Below are 18,123 nucleotides of genomic sequence, written 5' to 3'. Positions count from 1 at the left end.
AAATTTTAGAAAACACACCAAATTCTTCATTGTTCGGCCGCCTCACTTTCATCCCGGATAACCCATTTGACACATGTTTAGGCTCGCCTACTAGGCGCCTTGCATCATGGCACGAAACAACCAAGAAGCAGCGTTTTCAACAAAATCTAAAAAACTACCAAAACCACAAAACATTTCTGACTCCGAATTCACCCTCACTTAGAAGATCTTCCAAACCAGCCCCACCACCTTGGCACCTTCTAACTGCGAGGTCCCCCACAATGCGCCTGCACTAAAATCCTTGTCGATTTTCAGTACGACCACTCTCTTTTCCCACCAACCAGCCCACCACCAGCCGAATCCACCATTATATAACACGCCTCCCCCACAAAGCGCCCCCAAATCGCCCCCAAATCTCCCCCACACCATGTCAGGGTCCCCCAAACAAGACCCTTACGCCGCTCCGCCCATGGCCTCGACAAACAGCTTCTCCATGGACCCCTACCAGGGAGGAGCCAGCATGGGTCCAGCGACCAAACGAAAACGTGTCACCCGTGCCTGCGACTGCTGTCGTCACAAGAAAGTGAAATGTGACGGCAAACAGCCGTGTATCCATTGCACGGTGTACTCGTACAATTGCACCTACGATCAGCCCAATGTACGAAACAAGAAGGCGCCTCCTCCGTTGCCGCTGGATCCCCAGCTGAATCCGCTTTTGAAGCTGCTTCTGATGAACCGCTCCCAGCTGATGCCGAACTCGGTGCCGAATTTGCAGCTATGCCAGGGCTTGGTGCAGCTCTTGTTCCCCAAGTTGAACATCAACTTGATGGACGACCTGCGCCTGCCGTTTGACTTGCCCAAATTGCAGCGGATTGTGGGTTATCTCCAGCAGAAAAACCCGGCAAACATCAATGTCAGGGATATCTCCGATCTCTACTTGGACGCTGCGACCCCAAACGCCTCCCCCATCAACCAGCTAGATCCGTACGTTTCCACCACCACACTGAACGAAGACTCCATTGGCGCAGAAATCAAGATTATTTTACCTCCAAAAGAAGTGGCGCTCCAGCTTATATTTACAACGTGGTCCAAGGCCTGTGTCTTGTTCAGATTCTACCACAGACCGTCGCTACTTGAAGAAGTTGATCTTTTATACAGCATGGGCCCGCTCTACTACACAAACAGACAACAGAAGTTCTTGCCGTTCATGTACTCCATCTTGGCTTGCGGCTCGCTTTTCTCCCGTCTGCTGTATACGAACAATCTGTCAGACCACTCCTTGGAGGACGATGGGTTCCGGTATTTCCTCGAGGCCCGGAAACTCATCGATATCACCAACGTCGGTGACATTCCCTCGATCCAAACCATTGTCATGATGATCATCTACTTGCAGTGCCTGGCTCGTCTTTCGACCTGTTACTCGTACATTGGTATTGCATTGAGAAGCGCATTGAAGGAAGGTCTCCACAGAAACTTGTCCATCTTTCAGTCCTCAAAACGCAAGCTAGATCCCATTGAGGTCGACACGAGGAAGCGTCTTTTCTATACCATCTACAAGATGGACATCTACATCAACTCGCTTTTGGGTCTCTCTCAGTCGATCAGCGAAGACGAGTATGATCAGAACTTCCCCGTGGAACTTGATGACGAGTTCATCACCCGTGATAGCTACCTCTTTGACAAGCAGGAAGGTCGTCTTTCTTCTTCTGGTTGTGCAAACCACCACACCAAGCTTACGATCATTCTTTCCCACATTGTCAAGGAGCTCTATCCCATCAAAATCAAGTCAAAACTGCCGGAGCGTGTGGTCTCGGACAAAATGCACGACAAGGTTACCGAGCTTGAATTTGAGTTGAAACAATGGCTCGATAACCTTCCTCCAGAGCTTAAACCTACGGATCCCAGTGACCCCGAGAGCAGCAAGAAGATTCCTGAACGTTTCTTGCTCGCCAACTACTACCTTCATCTACTGTTTTTGAACTGCCAAAACAACTTGTACCGTCCATTCATTCATTACATCAGTAACGGTTATCAGGCGTCAAACTCAGATCCTCGCTCCCTTATCAGAGGCAGAAATTGTATCAAGGTTGCTCGTATGGTTGTCAAGCTTGCAAACAAAATGATCAACCAGAAGCTCTTGGTTGGAACCTACTGGTTCTCCATGTACACGATCTTCTTTTCCATCGCTTGTTTGATTTACTACTACCACTTTGCCAACTACAACAACCAGCACAAGAACAATCAAGGAATGAACTACGCGGGCGTTTTGTTTGATGATGACTTGAATATCGAGATGATCAAGGAGGATATTGAGATTGGACGCAAGGTGTTGGACACTTTGAAGAACATGTCCAATGCCTCGCTTAGGATCTACAACATTTTGAACAATTTGTTTGAACAATTAAACAGAAGAACGGCTGATACGTCCATGAAGACCAACTTCAGGAACAGCGCCTCTCTTGAAGCCAACGACGAGACTGTCCAACTTACGCTTCGAAACTTCGATGATATCAACGACTTCCGTGACGGTGTGCGCCCTGCTGTACCACCAATGCTGGGAGAGTTTGGCCTTATCGAGCTGACAAAGGACACCCTTTCGAACCAGTACACTGAGCTTTTCGATCGGAGTGCACGTATGGCTGAAAATGAAAAGGCAGAGGAGAGAAGAGCTCAAGAAAACTTACAACAAGACTTTGGAAACGAATCTAACAAAGGTGCTGATGGCCGCAGCTACAGTGACTCCGGAAAGTCCGACAATTGCGAGAATAACTATGTTCCTGGTGTGATGGATCTGCTCGACACACAAATTTTCGGCAGAATCCTCCCACCATATATGCTCGAGGGCAACAAAAAACAGGCTGAGTCCCAGGGGAACCAGACTGAAACAGACTACTCAGAGGTTAAGCCGGAGGAGATGATGAACAACTTAGGCTTGGACGAGCTTGAGAATCTTCCCTTCGGATCCACTTTCGACAACCTCGACCCTTACAACCTTAATTATTAACTTATTTATTACGTGTTACGCTTTTTGAATGTGAATAGAGAAAAATCTTTTTATGATTTAGAGCTGTCGTAGTAGGGGTTTGTACTGGCTGCAAATGCACGTGACTCCACTTGCAGTATATTTTGAAAAATGCTCCCATACATTTCATCAGCATAAGATGATGGCCTCCCGAACAGCCATACAGAGTCTATTTCGATCACTAAGACCGTTTTCCACATGTCAAGCTTTACATAAAGCTGCAGGAAATGCAAACACATTTTCTCAAGGACCTCCCAAACCCTCATCTTCAGGTGGTAACAGATTTGCAGCTTCATATAACAAGAAACCTAACCACAACAACAAACCATACAAAAACCACAAATCCAATGATAGAGATAGAAAAAAGACAAAGGTTGTGAGGTTCAATTTCGATTCCGGCAGTGACCAGGCCAGGCTTGCAGTCAAGGATATCATCAAGCAGGTCCATGGTTTGAGTCCATCGTACAAGGTTCAGGTATTTGACCCAGAAACGAAGCATTTGACAGTCACAAATCTCAGCACGATCGTCAATCTGATGGACTTTCGTCAGGACGGTATCAGCATGTTTGTCAGTAAGCAGGACAAAGGAGGACAGCTGCTGTTTCCTATCATCAAGAAGGTTCCGATCCAGGAGATGCTCCGAACATTTTCTGATATGCTAGCTGCTAGAAAGCAGGAAGAGCTCTTGCAATTGGGAAGTGCATCCGCTAGAAGAGCAGCCAATCAGAAGCAACAAGCGGAACGGAAGAAACTGGCCTTGAAGATTGTACCTCTTTCATGGTCCATCAATAACCAGGACTTGGCGAACCAGAAATACAACGAAATCGCTAGACGTGTCAAAAAGCAGGATAAATTTTTCATTTACCTCGGCGACAAGCATTCGTTGTTCAAGTCCAAAAAGCTCAGCGAGGAAGACAGACTCATGGATCTGTTGAGTGGAACCACCACCATCAGAAACGTTGAAGATGAGGCGTTAGAGATAGAGCTTCGCAAACGTGAGAAGGTGGTGGAGAAGGTGAGGGATATCTTGGTGGAACTCGATTGTCCTTTTGAAGAATCGGGAAGTGTTGATGCTAGGGCAGCTTTCAACTGCTCACCTAAGAAGGTGGCTCACACTGCAAATTCGGAAGCAGAAGAGGTTTCCGAGAGGGAACTCAAAAAACAAAGACGTTTGGAGAAGGAACAGGAGAAGAAAGCGAAGCAGCAGAAGCCAAAGGTGGCAGATGACGACCTCGACTCTCTTTACCTGTTCAAGCTAGATGATTAGAAAACTGAACGACCCAACTTGTATATATTATGAAGGCATGATTATTAGACACTGCCGTACCCACGGTTGTCATTTCGGGAAAGGCTGCTGTAGTTGTTTTGCCGTTGTTGGCGAATCCGATCCGCACGCAATTTTTTGACTTTGTAGCCATACTCGTGGCCAACGATAAGCTCATCCACGATTGGGTAATTGATCAACTTCTTCACCTCCGTTTGGTCGAGGTTGTAGTTGTTTACAACAGAGCATGCAGCCTGGTAGAACTGCTCATCCTCATCAAGGTACTCGTTGTCATAGCTGACATTGGGGTTGAGCTTCCGGAGTGTCTCCGAGATGGTTTCCGAAAACTCCTCCTCCAAATTGGAAGGGTTCGTCTTCACGGAGTGGGCGTCGGAAAGCAACGGCGACGCTGGCGGGCTTCCTTTATCGGAATGCGGATAAAGAGCTCTGGTGGACGTTCCAGTTGATGCTAGCGAGGGAGCGTAAATCGAATGTGTACGCCCGTACTGCTGCAGATAAATATTGTTGGAGATGGCGTTGATCTCCGAGGTGCTGCGGATGCTGGCCTGGCCTGCCAGAGGCGAGGACTGTAGGTTTTGCAGCGGGAGCCAGTGCTTTTGCTTGCCATCGGGCTGGTAGCGGAGACCCTGGTTGATACGGCCCATACGGCTCTTCAGCGACGGATGAGCTATAAGCGCTTCGACCGAGTCAAACTGCTTATAATCCTTGTAGTAGTCGCCGTAGAACGTAAGGGCGAAGTCCACGACCAAATCCTTGATACCGAACATGTCTCGAAGAGCGTAGTAAAACTGCACTCTTCCCGTAGGCATCCTCGAGATGGTGTATGGCTTATACGAGAAGGAAAGCCAGTGGCCAATGGCAAAGGCTATAAGCTCCACGCAGAGCAAGGCGTTTTGAATAGATACACCGATGTTTGGGGCTCCGTTTTCGTCCTGCGAACTGTCCCCTGGCAAAACGCCCATGATGTTAAGAATCGCCAAGAGAACACCCTGCCAGTAGGAGGCAAAGATGATGAGCTTGACACAAAGAAACTTTCCCATGGGGTTGAACGGCTTGAGGTCCTGCCAGAGGATCTTCCAGAAGATGGCAAGGCAGTACAACGAGAGCGACACCGAGAAGTTGTAGACAATCGTGAACCAGAGGTACAACGAGCTGGCGCTCATATCGTTGACGTTGTACCAGCCGAGGAGCTCGAAGAACAAGGTGCCAAAACAGATGACCGGCTTCAACCAGACATACTGTAGAATACCTCTTTTGATGGCCAAAAACGTCTGCGGGTCCAGGATATCCAAGGGCGGAAGGATCCACTTCACAAACCCCGGATGCAGCACAGGAGGCCGCCCGCTGGTCATGATGATGATGCTTTTGGCTCCTCCAAGCATATCAGTAAGCAACGAGAAGAACGTGTAGATGACGAACGCCTCGTATATTTCTCGAACGGGCTCGACCACAAACTTGTTGAACACGGCCGTCGGATCACGGAGCATTGAGTAGCACAGAATGGCGAAAAGCGGCACGATCAACTGGATCCGGATCATCAAGCGCTGCTGGAACGGTTTTCTGTAATTTAGAAGATGTAGAAGAATGCTGAAAAAAATGATCACCAGAGACGCCAAAGCGCTCCATCCAGACACGGTCTGGATCCAGTGCGGGAGAGCCACGGCGTGGCCAGACATGGGTTGTTGATGTTGATTGTAGTTGTTGTAGTTGTAAATAGACATGACCGCCTCCGTGCACCAGATAAGGCGAGATGCACGGAAGCCGATGGCTTAGTGGAAATAAGCGGATGGGAGAGGATTTAGATAAAGGGATTATTTTACTTGTTCTGTTAATTCTTCAAAGAGGGTGTTGGTGTGTTCGTTTTGTGTTGAGTTTTGTGCAACTTGGATGCATCCAAATGGTTGCAAATGCGAATGCACCTCTACAGACCTGATAAAGCGAATGAAACGTCTATGACAATAATTTCCAAAATAGTGCTGTTTAGGCGGCGCCGGACTCCTTCAACTTGCGGGCCCGCTGGCGCTCGGCATTGATCTGCTCTAGTTCCTTTTCTGTAACCAAATGGTGGGTGTGGTTGGGTGCCTTGAAGAAACGCTCCACACGCTTGACGGCCTTTTTACCGGCAAAGGCCTCTGGATTGTGAATATGACTGCCGAACCGGTGGGCCGAGTGCTCGTGGCTGATGGCGTCGTGGGACAAGACTCTGGGTGTGGCTGAACCGCTGGAGCTGGGTGTCTGTAATTCTGAGCCTGGAGACAGAGCAGCCTCTGGCGACATTGGCGGCTGTGGGGGCTGCAAATCGTCTTCTTGAGCTTCCTTGAATTCCTCTTGTGGCTCCTCGTCCACTTCGGCGTAGTAACAATGCTGGATATCTTTGTAGAAGGGGTCTGCGAGGACATCGCCTATTAGACAACGCTTGGTAGTGTCGATGGTAAGCATGCTGGCGATAAGAGGTCTGGAGCCCTGCGGAAGAAGACGGAGAAGTCTTTCCGAGCCGTACTTGGGCCCCTTGGAGTCCTTTTCTTCCATTTCCTGTGCACTGACAGGCTCATCCATACTATTAAGACAAGCAAACGAACGGAACAGCGGATCGCTCGATCTGGGGAGTTTCCATGGGAAACGCTTGAGAATCATGCAGCAGAAGATAATGGCAATGGACCACACGTCGGCCAAACGGGCATCGTACGGCGTGGTGGTGTCGAAAACCTCAGGAGCCAAGTATGGATCGGAACCAACGATACCCTTAGCTTTGAGGATTTTTGTCTGTGGGCCGGAGCTCGATTTGCTGTCTTTTCTATACTGAAAGGCGGAGCCGAAGTCAATGAGTTTGAGCACACCGTCCAGATTCACCACACAGTTGTCTAACTTCAAATCACGATGGGCGATGCCCGCCTCGTGCAAGTGGGCCACACCGTTCACAATCTGCTTAAAATAGCAGCACACCTCTTCAACCTTCATGAGACCCAGCATGACCAAGTTGAAAAAGTCGTAGGGACAGTATTCCATGACAATAAGGTACTCCAGCTTCTCCTTGATCAACTCCATGGTGTGCACCAAGTTCTGGTGCTTGAGGTAGTCGCCAATCAAAAACTCGTTCTTCACCTTCGTCTGGTAGTCGTGTTCCAGCTCGTTCTTCAAGCGAGCCCGGAATTTCTTCACGGCAAAGATCTCGTTCTCGTTGCCGTGGGCCGTGACCAAGTTGACCGAGCCCGAGGCGCCTGTGCCGATCAATTTCCCGATATCGTACTTCTTTGCCAAGTCCAGCGTCAGCGAAAGGGGCAAATCGGGCGGAGTTTTGTCCTTGACGCCCTCGTCCAAATGCTCTGGTCTTAGGATCTTGAAAAACCGTTTCAACGAAAGGTGGGACAGCTCGTGTTTTCTGCGGTTTCCCTTGCCCTTCCTGACGGACTCCTCCAGATCACTAGCTGCTGGCGAGTTCCCCAGAGACGGTTTCAGCGACGAGCTTGTCTGAGGCGTAAGCAGCAGTTTCAGGTTTCTTCTTCTGAGAAACAGCCGGTGGTCCAGATGGCCCATTTTGTTAAGCAGCAGCAGCAGCAGCGACAGGTGCTTGAAGAGGTCCTTGAGGGACCGGTGTTTCTTTTCTGTCATGAAGATGGAGGTGGAGGTTGAGGTGGAGTTGCTAGTGACTTCGCGCCTTATAAAAGGAAACAGCAGCGAAGGTGCACACGGAAAGTTGGCAGGGGACGAAATTTTTGGAATTTAGTGGGTAGGTTGGCGGAGGGTGACGGGGGTTTTGGGAATGTGGTTTTGAAAATCGGCTTGAGGCGGAATCCGCTGGATATACGGGGCTTGAGTGTTGAAGGTATGGGGCTTGAGTGCTTCAGCTATGGCTGCGAAACCGTGGGTTACCAGGTTGATTTGGGGAAATAAAGCCAGTAGCGGGGGTATCAATTAATCGGTTTTTGGCGGATTCCAAGAAGTGGTATAAAGAAGCGGTATTTTCAAGTTTTCAAAGTTTCCAAAAGCTCCTCTTAAGATTTCTCTGCTCCCTTTGATCACCAATCTGGTCAATCTGGGCAGATGAATCGGCTCACCGGCTCCACACGGATGCGGCGGCACCGAGGGCTAAAGCCGAAAAACAGGGCACTTTTCGTCGAGTGACGGCCACAGCAGTCCTAGTGGATTTGTGGTTTCACTTTTTCGTTTTTACCCTTCGAGAGGCTGTTTCTACGCCTTCGGCTGGGGTGACTGAAAAATACCTCGGTTGCGTATCTGCCGAGCCGAAGGGGCCGAGTGGTCTGGAGACTCTACAAAAAAATCAGAAAAAGCTGCAAATTTGTTGTCTGCAAATTTGTTGTCTGATCGAAAAACGCTATTCTGATTTGTTAGCAGACGTCGTTTTTGTGACCCGCCGGAACTGTGGATAACATGTTTCTTGCTTTCGCAGCCATCTGCTGTGATCCTACCACGGCATCTGGAGCAGGGCAGATAACCATGACGTGGGGCTCAATTCCGCGATGAAGAGCCAAGGGGATGGTAGAGAATGGCGAAATGGAAGTATGGAAATTGAAGAGAAGGGGTTGTTTGGGTGTCTTGGTTTCTAGAAGGTGGACCCTGCATCGCTTACCGGCTTTGACGTCTACTGTAGAGATAAGCTGGTGGGGCATTAGGAATACTGATAAGGCGGGTACCACTTCTTGAAGATTCCTTGAAGTTTGAATTGCATCCCTTGATGGTTCACCTTCGTCTTCCCGAAAGCGCAAATTCGGTGCCGCTTCCGCTACGACTACACCTCCATCTCATAAATGTAGCTTTCTGTAATATGTGCTATGTCGTCGCCAGCCGCTAGAAGTTCACCAAACGCTGGCTCTCCTCCTCGCTACTGCTGTAGCGCTTCTTACGCAGACTGGTCAGACTGCCCTGTTCGGGGCTCGAGTCCTCGCTATCGCTGATATCCTCGATGATGGTCTTGTGGACGCCCTGCACGTTCACCACAGACTCCACGATACCGCCGGTTCGGTACGAACGCAGCTCCAGGAACTCCATCAGAATCGGGTCGGAGTGGGCAACGCCATCGTCATCCGAGTGCGAGTTGGAGTTCAGCCCTCTCCGGGACCCGGTTCTGGAAACAGAACCCGAGAAAGAACCGGTTCTAGACGTCTTTCTGGAGAAGTTCCGCGACAGCTTCTTCGACACGGCCTCGGACTTCTTGCCGTCCTTGACAATCTCCGAAATGTCTGTTTCCACCTCCCTTCTGTCGCCATCACGCTTCGGTAGGTTGCTGTCAGAGTGGCCATTGTTGTGATAATGGTTCGAGCCGTGGCCGTTGCTGTCGTTCTCACAGCCACCGTCGTTGCCATTCAGTTCGTCATCGTCCTTCTTGAGTCTGTCACGCGCCTCTTGCAAAGCGGCTTCTTCACTGGTGTAGATAGGCTCGTAGCCGCCCTTCACATGTGGATGCGAGCGGTTTGGTCCAGGAACAGAGTTGTTGCCCACGGAAGTCGGCTGCGATCCAGGCACCTCATGCTGTTGAAGAGGCTTCTTGATGGTGACGAAAGACTTGGAGGTTTCCAACGGATTCAGTGCCCTGTTCATAGGTGCAAGCATGGGCGAGCCAAGAGCCCGACCCTCGGCACTAGCACGGATGACATTGGGCGATGTAGTGATAGGATTTGCCTTAATGATTGTGTTTTGTCCGCCAGAACCAACAGAGTTTCTCTTGGCGTCGTTGGTCTGGTACAAGTTGTGCAAGTATGAGGTCAAATGGCGGCGGGACAAAGGACCAGGATTGGTTCTCTTAATGTTCTTGTTGATGTCAATGTAGACGTCGGACTCGTCGACAATCTCCTCGCCAATCAACTCCTCAATGACGTCTTCCAAAGTGAGCACACCCAAAGCTCCCGTAGGTTCACCAGGCGTTTCACTAACCACAATCATGTGGGACTTGCCCTCTTGGAAGTAGTTCAAGATGTTCAAACACGAGGTGTCAGCGGCGGTTTCGGGAAGCGTAGCCAATGGGAACGAGGCCACAGGTAGAGCATCTTCCGGATCGTAAGAGATCAACACACGAACGAGAAGCATACCAATAAAGTTGGATGGCTCGTTCGGGAGGTGGATAGGAATACGGGAGAAACCGGCATTGAAGATCTCCTCCACGGTAGCCTCATCTAGAATGGAGTCGGACGACATGGTGTAGACGCAATCCATGGGGGTCATGATGTCAGCCACAGTCTTTTCCTTCAAGTCCAAAACAGCGCTGATAATGGTGACCTCGTCCTGGTTCAAACGCTCAACGCCCATGGTCTTGTGGAGAGTCACCAAGGTCTTGAGTCCACTCTTCTTGTACACGGTACCGTGGTCCTCACCAAGGATATGGTCAAGAAGCAACGAACAAGGGTATGCCACCGGGTACATGACGTACATCAACACAAGCACAAACGGCGCAAACAAGGCACCCACCTGGAGACCGTACCTGACACAGATGGACTGAGGGATGATTTCACCAAAGATAACAATGGAAGCCGTAGAAGTAACCACCGCAGGCCAGCCGCCACCAAGGCAGCGGTCCAACACAATAGGCAAGGTTTCGTTGGTGATGACGTTCAGCAACAACAAAGTGACAAGCACCCAGTGCTTTCCTCTTCCAATCAAGCGCAAAACCTTTCTGGCGTACTTTCTCTCCAGCGGGTCACCGGAAGTAGCAATCACCTTCAAGTAAACCTCGTCCTGGCCCATAAGGCCCAAAGTCAAACCGGCAAAAACACCGCCCGCCAACACCAAAAACACAGAGGTGAAGAGATTGGCGTAGAACTCCTCAGTGGTCATCTGGGAGGATTTCACGTCAATGTCACGGACAGTCGGAATAGGAAAAGCGTGCACCATCCGGGCAAGCAGCGCTAGAAGCACAGCAGGCCTGGTCCAGGCAGCAGACAGTCGGGGATGTCGAATTCGGCTCATGTAAAGAAGCAGTAGGTGGTTTTAGATGAAGTTGCTAGGGCTGTGCGCACCATGAAGGAAGGATGGGTAGGTGGGGGATCTAGAAGAGGATGTGGGGTGGGAGAATTTCAGAGAAAGAGGGTTTTTATTTATTTTGGATGGGTTGAAGAGAAGGTTTTGAGAGTTTGGTAGCAATGCCGAGGGGGCTTTGGTTGTGTTGATGGAGCCGTTTGGTGCACCACGAGGGTGCCGGATGGAGGTGGACAATGTGATGAAGGGGATTCCAGAACGATTTGAATTATGTTTTGACATTTAGCTTATTTCTTCGTTTTTGATCGTCTCTACGTTTTTGGGCTTTTGGCTCTGCCTCAATATGTTGATAGTGATTGACACATTGCTACGACTGGTGAAACGGACGCTGAAGATCTTCCTTAACGACAAAACCGATCAACTAAACGATATTCCCAATCCAGCATACAAACAAGAGGCGGTAAAAAGAGGCCTAACCGCTAAATCCTGAAATTCCGTTCCTGGGGTGCTGAAATTAATGGGTGCAAAAAGGGCGGCTGCCAAGGCCTCATAGCCACACCACGATGCAGCGGAAATGGAGCATCAAAATTTGAGAGTTTTTAACTTTTTTACTAAATTTTGTGAATTTTTCATCTTAAAGGTCACTTGACCCTTTACTGCCTCAATCGCCGTCACCACACTGCCTCGGTGTTAGTGAGGCTTCTCCGAGGATGTCATCTTTGTTACTGACGTCAACGAAGTGGCACTTCTTGGCACCCATCTACCTCGTGGGCCTCAATTGAGCAAAATACATATTTTTGTTTTTAACACTTCTTCTTAAAATTGTCTCCTTGAACAGATTCAGGGACCCCTGTGGAGACTCTTAAATGATCGAAATCACAAGATAGCCGACCCGGCTCCATGGCAATAGACAGGTTTGACAGCCTGATAGCAAGAAGCCCGTGCCAGCGGGGCGACGTCACTTTTTTGGGTATTGTAGATTTTTGTAGATTGTGAAAATTGACGAAATTGACGAATAGCAATAGCTGGGTGGCTTCTCCTGAGTGGCTCCTGAATGGCTGTCTAGAACGTTCGGTTGCACACAATGGAGGGAGATGGTCTCAGATGGCGATAGAGAATGCAAGGCGATAAGCAAAAAAACCTTATTTTTCAATTGTAGGTAATTTTTTAACTGCTATCATGTCAAGAAAATTCTGAAAATCGAACATATCCCCCTTATGGCTATAGGTCAACGCCTACCCTACACTCCAATAATACATAATCCATTGGTCTATAGTACAATGCAAACGATAGTCGTGGCAACATAAATCGTGACGTCTAGGACGAGTTGAAAAACCACACAAACGGCTTTTTCCAGAACGGGGCGCTGGCCACCTTCTGCTTGAGCTCCTCCCGGTCCAACTCCAACTGCTCCTTGTCGTAGATGGTTCTGCCGGCATCGATGTCGATATCCTCGATCTTGTGCCACCATTTCGTCCAGCTACCAGCGAAGATCTTGTGCCCAAAGAAACACACCAAAAGGAAAGGCACACCGGCGTAGTTCTGGAAGAAATTGGCCACATCGGCCTTGTCGGTAGGGAAAAGAGCCACCCAGAACTGTCCGATCAACACAAGCGAGTTGATAATCACAGAAAGCCAGGAGCCCCACTCGCCAGTGTAAGAAACAAAACCAAGCGTGTCCAAGGGGATCTTGTGGTATCTCAAACAGGCTCTCCATCTAAGGTGACAGATACAGAGAGCAGGCCAGATGAACACAATGGAAAGCGCCACAATGGACATCAACCAGTCAAACACAGTGGCCTGTTTTTCGTACTCGGCAATGAATGCAAAAATACCAGCCAAAATACTCACCAACCACGCTCTCAATGGTCTGCCGGCTCTGTCAGTGTAGTCAAACCACTTTGGAGCCAAACCCTGCTGAGCAAGAGAACGCAACAATCTGGAGGACGAGTACATGGCAGCGGTGGCCACAGAAGTGACAGAATTAAGAATAACGGCATTCACAATGTGAGGAACAACCTTGACCGAGTGAAGGTCTGCTGCAAGCACATATGGAGAAGCGTCGTTGGCGGATTCCGTGTTGGTTCCCATAAGTCTGTCGGAGGTGTAGGGCACCAAAAGACCGACCATCACCAAGGTACCGAGGTAGAAGAAGATGATACGGAAAAACACAAGACGAATGGCGGTCGGGAGCGCCGTACGAGGGTTTCTGACTTCCGAGACGGAAAGAGCCAAAAATTCAGTACCACCCATGGAGAACGAAGCGGTGGAGAAACAGGTGACCAAGCCTTTGAAGTTGGTGATGGCACCTGGATCTCTCCAGTACTTGCCGCCGATAAATCCGGACTTGGAAGCACCCAAGTCGATACAAAGACCCATGATGAAGAAACCCAGAAGCATGAGAAGCTTGATGGAGTTCATGACGAATTCAGCCTCACCGTAACCCTTCACGCCGAAAAGGTTGATGAAGCAAATGAGCAAGAAGAAAATGGTGACGAAAATGTCTGGATTGAGCTCGGAGTTCCAGAACTTGATCGTCAATGCTGCAGTGACCAACTCAAGCGAAATGGTGGTGATCCACTGGAACCAGTAGTTCCAGCCGAGCGCAAATGCAATAGAAGGGTCCAAGAACTTCTGGTACCACTCGTTGAAGCCACCTTGCAACGACGAGTATGCAACGGTCAACTCACCGACAGAGTTCATGGTACAGATGGCCATGGTACCGACGATGATGTATGCAATAAGAATGGAGAGAGGACCTCCGGACTTCAACTTGGTGGCGGAACCAACCAAGAGACCGGTTCCGAGACCGGAACTAAGCGCAATGACACACAAGTGGGACATTTTGAGCTCCTTGTGGTCCAATGTCTTGTTTTCCTTGTCCTCTCTGAATGAGTCGATGAAGTTACCGACAAAGCCCTTGTCGGGTTCCTCGTCCGACGAATATGGCTTGATTTCCGAGATGATGGGCTCAATGGAGTTGGAGTCCTTGTGGAACCCGATCTTCTCTTCAGCTTTGCTCATGGTGATGAAGAAGTTGTAGTTTGTGGCCTAAGAAAATTTGCCGGCCTTGGCGATGTCAAAACTCTGTTGAAGAAGAAAAGTGACGTGCCCGCGGTGCCTAAACAGGGACTGGAAGGTTTTCGTCAAGAAAAAAAAAAAAAAGCAAAAAGGTTGGCGAGTACTCCGAAGTGGGCCAAAGCGAGATCTATATGTATAAAAGGTCTGCGCAGATCAGCGTGTATGGGGTACGCGGGCGGAGAGCACAGATGATTTGTTATCGATAAATGGTGACCCACCGGAAATTTTCTGCTATCAATGGCGTTTTGCGTTTTTTTGCTGAGATGCTGTTGGTTAGTGGGAAAACGCCGTATGCACAGGCATGCACGCTAGCCAGGCTTCTGCACCGTGACGTCTCTGTATGCCGTCTTTGCGTCTCAGCGAAGATGGTCTCTTACCGCGTCGTTTCTTTTTCTTGCCATACTAGGGCAGTTCGGTGCGATCGGGGCCCGGCTTAAACCAAAGTTTTCCCGGGCTCACCCCTATATTAATCCGGCCCCACACTGTCCAAGGTGACCATCTAAATAAATTACATTTTTAAAGCCTCGCCGGAGGTATATGGCCGACGGGGCTGGTGGCCGTTTCAGGGCTGAGGCCCCAAGAGCAACATGAGCTACCGAAAAGGCAAAACCGACGTTACGCACGCCGCTTATTGTGGAAAATGCAACACCCAACGGTCTTTTCGGTTCTTCAAAGGGCCCCATTCCCGATGATTTTTGGCCTCTAATGACAAGTAACAATGGCTTGCCGCCGGCGTACCAAAGCCTAAGTCGTTTTTGATAAAAATTTATTCAGGTGTTCAAAAATTAGGTCTCCCGCGTTTGGGTGCAAACGCCGTGGCGGAACCTTGAACAGGTGTTTTTTGCAGCTTCTCCACACACCAGCTGATTTCCCCGAGCCCGATGGGCTTTGCATTGGAAAATAACTCTCAGCATGGAAACGGACGGCCTGATTAGCGGCAATGTAGGCCCAATGTGGAAAATTAGGTGTTCTGTTGGAAGGCACTAGCAATCGATAGAATTGACTTGCCATGGCCAGTTTTGCGTAACCAGCTTGTTTTTTGAACACTTGTACAAAGTAGGCTTTGGCTCCGAACCGTAGCATTCTCGCTTAGCGAGCTGTCACTTTGTTTTAGGCAAGTGGAGAGACCCCACCCCCACAGGGTGTTTTGAAAAATACTGAGGCTTGGGGTAGTGGAAGTGTTGATCCGCAAGTACTGTAGAATGGTTGTTTTCCTGTGAATGGTGGGTTTTGGGTCGGACAATGGCGTAGTGGATGCAAGGCGATTAGGGGATTGTTGGAGCGTTTTGAATGGTTATGGTAGGCAGTGAAGCACGTTGCAGTTTGCAATAAAGCGGTGCATTAGAGGCTGGGAGACCATTTTGGAAGGTCGTTCAGGCGGTCCACGTAGGCGGTCCAATTGTTAAGGTTTCAATGATTTTTTTGTTTAGGCTTTTGGGTTTGGCTTTGTGGTCTTGGAAACCGTTCAGGGCTGAGGTGGCTGTATGGTGAAAAGTTCTTTGATAGCGAAGGCTGTGAACTCTATGGATGAGATGGTTGGCTATAACGATGCAATTTTTCGGAAACTGTATTTTTCAGAAGTCTAAAAGCTTCCTTACTTCTGGTGAGGTAGTGATAGGTAGTGAATTCGATCAAAGGACATCCTTCTGAGATACTTTTGGCAAGGCTCTTAAAAGGTGCAAAGCAAAGAACATGCATCCTAGATAGCACTTAAAACTATTTGAAGAGCAGAAGACCCGAATGTCCAGCCTTATCGTCTTATGCAAATGGATTTGGGCGTCCTCGTCTAACAGTACTTAGACGCCAATGCAATGTCACTGCAAAGATTTCTAATAAGACAATATTACGAGCCTCGGTAATCCGAGAAATGATGCTGGATCTCAGACGGCGCATCTTTGTCCATCCAGCGTTATCAAAAAACTCTATTTAAACTTTCACCAATTGCATCCGGTTACCATTAGCGAGACTGCAACACACCGATGCATCCAGCCTTTCCAACATCTTATTACATTTCTCACTGACGATGACAATTTTTTTACGTCTTTCATGAAATTGCCTTCTTTTAATTTTCCTTCCAGCCAACTCTCTTATATTGTTTTGCTACTCCCCCCTCATTGTCTCGGTATCCTCGGTGACCGCAAACCTACCCTACCCACTCTTTCCGTACCCCTCACTCCGAAGCGCCACTATAAAAGTAACAAAAGACCCAGAAAAATCACCTTTATCCCCTAGACCACATAATTAAAAAATCACATCAAAGGTACCACCTTAACTTCTGACCAGTCGGCTCGAGATAGCCGGACCTGCACACTGCATGGAAAATATCGCTTACCAATTTCGAGCTCCATTGGCTCACCTTACAACGTTATATGGTCCAGTTCATCAAGGCGTCCAACCTGTACGACTTCAACTTCGCCACGGCGTCGTATGCGTACATGAACAAGTACCCCAACCCGTTTGCCAAGCACGTGCAGAGCTCAGACACCTTGGAGCAGTACGTGGATGATTCGGGGATGCTCCGAACAACGAAGCTAGTTGTCAAGAGGGGCCTGTTGCCCTTGTTCATCCAGCCCTTTTTGGGCTCGTCCTTGGACTCGTGGATCATGGAGAAAACCGTCATTGACCCCAAGTCCGGCATCATGTGGGCATACTGTTCGAATGTCGACCACAGGAAATTCATCAAGGTCGAGGAGTATCTCCACTACACCAGTGAAGGACCACGTACACACATTGAAAGCAAGGTGAAGCTTTCGAGCAACTTTGCGGGCATGAAGGAGAGGATCGAGATGTGGGGCCACCGCCGGTTCCAGAAGAACATGTCCCAATCACAGGAAGGACTCAAGTACGTGATGAACAAGTTCAAGCAGCGCATGCGTCAGGAGGCATGGAAGATATAGCTGGCTCAGGCAGTCGGCTCTGGGTTTGTACATAGCAGTAACGAGACATGATATGGGAGATGTGTAGGAAGGCTTAGGTGGGTAGGTATTAGGTTTTTGAGGAAGAGGGAGGAGAGGATGATTTGAGTGGGATGAAGTAGGATTTTTGGTGACATTGGCTGGATTAAGTAGGCTTTATTGGTTGGGGAACCGAGGAGATTGACGATGTGATTTAGCCGCTGATGTTCCAGGAATATAGGAGTGGTTGCAGGTGTTAGAGTTTGTATTGAAAGGTGGTGAGGTGGAGAAGGTATAATTCAGCTTACATCGGTGAAGAGCTATTTTATTGAATTTTACTGATGATAATGCCGGAGTCTTGGAAATGACTGAACTGCTTGGTACACTTCAAATGGGTGTATCTTGAGTACGCTTCTCAGTGCAATACCTATACTTCCAAAATCGACCACTTTCAATTCCATCCTTCTTTTTTAGTTTTGTTATGATTTCACTTCCTCACCTCCAACGCATCCACTCATCATCTGATTTCATCTTTTTTTGAAAAATTACCGTTATTGGCCAAATCGATCCGCTTTCTCCCTCCGTATTGGATACATGCCACCGTTTTTGAGACACTGTGATGCAGCAACCAAGGGCAAATTTCCAGCACTGACCAAAATCTCCAAAATCTTCACCAATTCCTCCAAAACCTCATTCCACGTAATCCACAAAAATTAAATCATCATCACACGATGGCCTCGGCACCTCCCGAGAATAGGCCAATCCGACCGCAACCGAGATTCGCAGCCGAGGCACCAGGAACTAACCGTCAAACAAAGCAACTGCAAATTTCAAATTACCAAATTACCAAGTCACCAAATCGTCATCTACATTTATTATTTTAAGCTAACCTTCCACTCTCTTTTCACATTTTCCTTGCAACCCCTGACCAAGTA

The 18,123-nt window shown here is 48.8% G+C and overlaps 7 protein-coding genes across 7 annotated transcripts; 3 read left to right on the top strand and 4 right to left on the bottom strand.

Annotated features, from left to right (window-relative positions):
* Positions 1-406: 406 nt before the first annotated feature.
* Positions 407-2,983, top strand: ASG1 (Asg1p; the record flags this gene model as incomplete). The annotated part of the gene is made up of 1 exon (XM_024859522.1): positions 407-2,983. The coding sequence occupies one exon, from the start codon at positions 407-409 to the stop codon at positions 2,981-2,983; it is 2,577 nt and encodes an 858-aa protein (XP_024712191.1).
* A 157-nt stretch (positions 2,984-3,140) lies between these two features.
* C7M61_004198 (uncharacterized protein) lies at positions 3,141-4,268 on the top strand (the record flags this gene model as incomplete). Its single annotated transcript, XM_024859521.1, has 1 exon — positions 3,141-4,268. The coding sequence occupies one exon, from the start codon at positions 3,141-3,143 to the stop codon at positions 4,266-4,268; it is 1,128 nt and encodes a 375-aa protein (XP_024712190.1).
* A 44-nt stretch (positions 4,269-4,312) lies between these two features.
* Positions 4,313-5,962, bottom strand: C7M61_004197 (uncharacterized protein; the record flags this gene model as incomplete). Its single annotated transcript, XM_024859520.1, has 1 exon — positions 4,313-5,962. One exon carries the CDS (start codon positions 5,960-5,962, stop codon positions 4,313-4,315), a length of 1,650 nt encoding a protein of 549 aa, XP_024712189.1.
* A 304-nt stretch (positions 5,963-6,266) lies between these two features.
* C7M61_004196 (putative serine/threonine protein kinase) lies at positions 6,267-7,895 on the bottom strand (the record flags this gene model as incomplete). The annotated part of the gene is made up of 1 exon (XM_024859519.1): positions 6,267-7,895. One exon carries the CDS (start codon positions 7,893-7,895, stop codon positions 6,267-6,269), a length of 1,629 nt encoding a protein of 542 aa, XP_024712188.1.
* Positions 7,896-9,092: 1,197 nt separating this feature from the next.
* Positions 9,093-11,204, bottom strand: C7M61_004195 (uncharacterized protein; the record flags this gene model as incomplete). Its single annotated transcript, XM_024859518.1, has 1 exon — positions 9,093-11,204. The coding sequence occupies one exon, from the start codon at positions 11,202-11,204 to the stop codon at positions 9,093-9,095; it is 2,112 nt and encodes a 703-aa protein (XP_024712187.1).
* Positions 11,205-12,530: 1,326 nt separating this feature from the next.
* On the bottom strand, positions 12,531-14,237 carry C7M61_004194 (uncharacterized protein; the record flags this gene model as incomplete). Its single annotated transcript, XM_024859517.1, has 1 exon — positions 12,531-14,237. The coding sequence occupies one exon, from the start codon at positions 14,235-14,237 to the stop codon at positions 12,531-12,533; it is 1,707 nt and encodes a 568-aa protein (XP_024712186.1).
* A 2,426-nt stretch (positions 14,238-16,663) lies between these two features.
* C7M61_004193 (uncharacterized protein) lies at positions 16,664-17,191 on the top strand (the record flags this gene model as incomplete). Its single annotated transcript, XM_024859516.1, has 1 exon — positions 16,664-17,191. One exon carries the CDS (start codon positions 16,664-16,666, stop codon positions 17,189-17,191), a length of 528 nt encoding a protein of 175 aa, XP_024712185.1.
* Between the last annotated feature and the right edge of the window lie 932 nt (positions 17,192-18,123).

Source organism: Candidozyma pseudohaemuli (genome assembly GCF_003013735.1).
Source record: "Candidozyma pseudohaemuli strain B12108 chromosome Unknown scaffold00013, whole genome shotgun sequence".
Lineage (NCBI taxonomy): Eukaryota > Fungi > Ascomycota > Pichiomycetes > Serinales > Metschnikowiaceae > Candidozyma > Candidozyma pseudohaemuli.
This window is presented reverse-complemented; position numbering and strand designations above follow the sequence as displayed.